General features: G+C 62.3%; 1 protein-coding gene across 7 annotated transcripts in view; it reads left to right on the top strand.

The window, feature by feature from the left end:
- Nucleotides 1–2,892, top strand: part of PASK (PAS domain containing serine/threonine kinase) — a 49,774-nt gene that overhangs the window by 18,026 nt on the left and 28,856 nt on the right. For all 7 annotated transcript variants that reach the window (XM_027767008.1, XM_027767006.1, XM_027767007.1 and 4 more), the window contains 2 exons: nucleotides 449–580; nucleotides 887–1,144. In XM_027767008.1, the coding sequence (XP_027622809.1) occupies nucleotides 449–580; nucleotides 887–1,144 (390 nt within the window). The remainder of the gene's footprint in view (nucleotides 1–448; nucleotides 581–886; nucleotides 1,145–2,892) is intronic.

Here is a 2,892-nt window from a genome sequence, read left to right as displayed (position 1 = left end):
GCCCCGACCACCCTTGGCGGGGGCCTCCCGCCTCCTCCAGCACTTAGGCCCCTGGGGCTCCCTTGCTGTGCCTTTGTGGAGCCTGGGGGCTGCCTGGCTGCCCTGGCCACTCCCAGGCTCCTCGCCTCACCTGTGGCACGGGGCTGTGATCGCAAGTACTCACACGGTGGTCTTCCCACTCCTGTGTCGCGTGGACACGAATGGTGGCTGGCGTTAGAGACTGTGCAGTGCTCTGTCTCGGGAGCCTCGGTGTGCCAGGCTTCGACGACTGCCAGAGGGTGGGCGTCTTAGGCAGGCCTGGTAGAAGGAGAAGGGCGTTTTCATGCCCCTCCACCTGTGGGCCTCGTGTTTCTCAGGCAGGAGTCATGCTGGTGTTGGGTGAAGCTGAGTGTGGGGGACTGGGGGGTGGGGAGGGAGGGAAGGGGGCTCATGCAGCCTCTTCCTCTAGGGAACCGTCACGTCCTGTGACCGCCTGTTCGCCCACCTGCACGGGTACGCATCCGGGGAGGATGTGGTTGGGCAGCGTATCACAGACCTCATCTCTGTGCAGCTCCCTCCTGCTGGCCAGAGTGTCCCCCAGGTAGGGCCCTGGCCCACACCCTGTGCAGGCGGCCCAGCGCTGGCCCCAGCTCCTCCCTCGCCCAGGCCTTGGCCCCGTCATGGGGCGTCTGATTGTCCTGCACGCACTGCGTCTGGGCCGTCCTGTGCTGAGTCTTCCGCTGCCACTTCCTGGGCTTCTGTGCGTGCCAGGGGTGGCGGGTTGAGGTGCCCCGGGCTGCACAGGCTCGGTTCTCCCCACGAGTGGGTGTGGGAGCACAGGCTTGGTTCTCCCCACGAGTGGGTGTGGGAGCGCTGCATGCTGGGTAGCAATGCTCATTTCTTCCAGAACCTCAAGATCCAGAGGTCTGTTGGGAGGGCCAGGGATGGCACCACCTTCCCCGTGAGTTTAAAGCTAAGTCCTGAGCCCAGCAGCAAGGAGACACAGGCCCTCCCGGCAGCAGCCGGCGGCTGCTTGGCTTCCGTCTGGGCGTTCTGCACTATCAGCGGCCTCATCACCCTCCGGCCAGATGGGACCATCTATGGCGTCAACCACAGCTTTGCGCTCACGCTGTTCGGCTACAGCAGGGCTGAGCTCCTGGGCAAGGTGGGTCCTGGCATGCCCTGCTGCGGGGTGTGCATCTGCAGGGTCCCCGCTGTCCCAGCGCTGCCTTCTCTGGTTGCAGGACCCTCCTCATGGCCACACGGCTTTCCTCGGAGCGCCACACAGTGACTTCCTTGGGACCATCTCGGGCCCCAGAGGTGCGAGGTTGCCGTGATCCCAGGAGCTCTACCTGAGGGACTGGACAGGGATCCTCAGGTCACGGGGGACTGTGTGGCACCCTGCAGACCTGGCTGGCCTCTTGGCCGCTGAGTGGCAGCTGCTCAGTGGGAGCAGGAGGCTTCTGTGGCCTGGCTTCTGGGTTGGGCTCTCAAGCCCCCAGCATGGAACAGGGGTTGTCTGCCTCCCCAGAAGCGCCTTCTTCTCGCCTCCCAGGGCCCTGCTATCTGTCCCGCTGTCAGTCATGCACACTCGGCACTTTGAGGTGCTCGCTCGCGAGCCTGGTCCCACCTGGCTCGCCAGGCGCTAGCCGGGGACCCCCAGCCTGTGGCAACGCCCTCTGGGCCGGGCTCGGAGGCCTGCTCAGCTTGGCCGGATGGCCCAGGTGGCCCAGGATACCTTGTGGCCCCTCATCTGGGCCCTGAGTCACGAGGCGTCATTTCAAGCCCTTCCCTTGTCTAGGTGGCCCTTGTGGCAGCCTGGGCTCTCCAGAAGAGACACAGCCTCCCTTGGTGGAGGGGCTGTGAGGAGGGCCCGGTGGCGGTACCCTGGAGCCTTCCCGTCCCACTGTGGACGTCCCAGTGTGGGCGGCCCCTGCTCGCCTACCTGGCCCAGACAGGACCGCAGGCTTCCCTGGCACCGTGTTTGCGCCAGACCTGCCTTGGAGGGAGGGAGGGGCTGCTGCCCTCCTCTCACACCGGGACCGTCGCTGGTGCCCCGGTGGCCAGGAGAACCCGCCAGCCTTGCTTGGATCCAGTGAGGTGCCTGTTCTCTGGCAGAATGGTGAAAAGTAGCTAGGCTGCGTTTTAGTCATGTCAGTCTTACTCTTCTTCTTTCTTCCTTTTTTATTTTTTTTTATGAATAAGCTTTTGAACTCTTTTAGTAAATCTTATTAATTATTATTTTTCAATTTGACCAGAGAGAGAGAGACAGAGAGAGGGAAAATGAGAAGCCAAACCACCAAGTCCGGGACTCGAACTGTAGTTGGCCATGTAGGAGTCCAGCGCCTTAACCACCATACCACTGACCAGTCCCAGTCACGTCAACTTTAAGTTAAATTTAATTAAAAGAGGTTGGTGTGGGCAAACCCATGGCATAGTCAGGGCAGCTGGATCTCACGTGGCCGACGGCAGGGTTCGAGTCTTGGACTGGAAGCCTGAGAAGCAGCAGGTGTGTGCGTGTGTGCGGGGTGTGCCCTAAACCTGAAAGCAAGGAGGAGTGGAGATGGGCGTGCAGCGAGGCCAGCCCCCGGTGCTTCCGCTCTCTCCCCCACCCCGCCTCTGCGTGTGCTCCCAAACAGATTTTTAAATAGTGGATGAGGGTCCCCATAGGACGTCTGGTGCTCCCTGTGGGTCCTCACACCCCTGCGAGATCTGTCTGCGTCCTCCTGGCCACAGCAGGTTCAGGGAGGCAAATACAGGGTCCTGTGGCTTTCCCCACCTTTTCTAAGTGATGGGGGAGCCAGGGAGAGGGAGGGAGGGAGAGAGGGAAAGGGGGAGGGAGGGAGAAGGGGAGGGAGGGGGAGGGAGAAAGGGAGGGAAGGAGGGGGAGAGAGAGGGAGACAAAGAGGGGGG

Source organism: Tupaia chinensis, unplaced genomic scaffold (genome assembly GCF_000334495.1).
Source record: "Tupaia chinensis unplaced genomic scaffold, TupChi_1.0 Scaffold143823_1, whole genome shotgun sequence".
Taxonomy (NCBI): Eukaryota; Metazoa; Chordata; class Mammalia; order Scandentia; family Tupaiidae; genus Tupaia; species Tupaia belangeri.
This window is presented reverse-complemented; position numbering and strand designations above follow the sequence as displayed.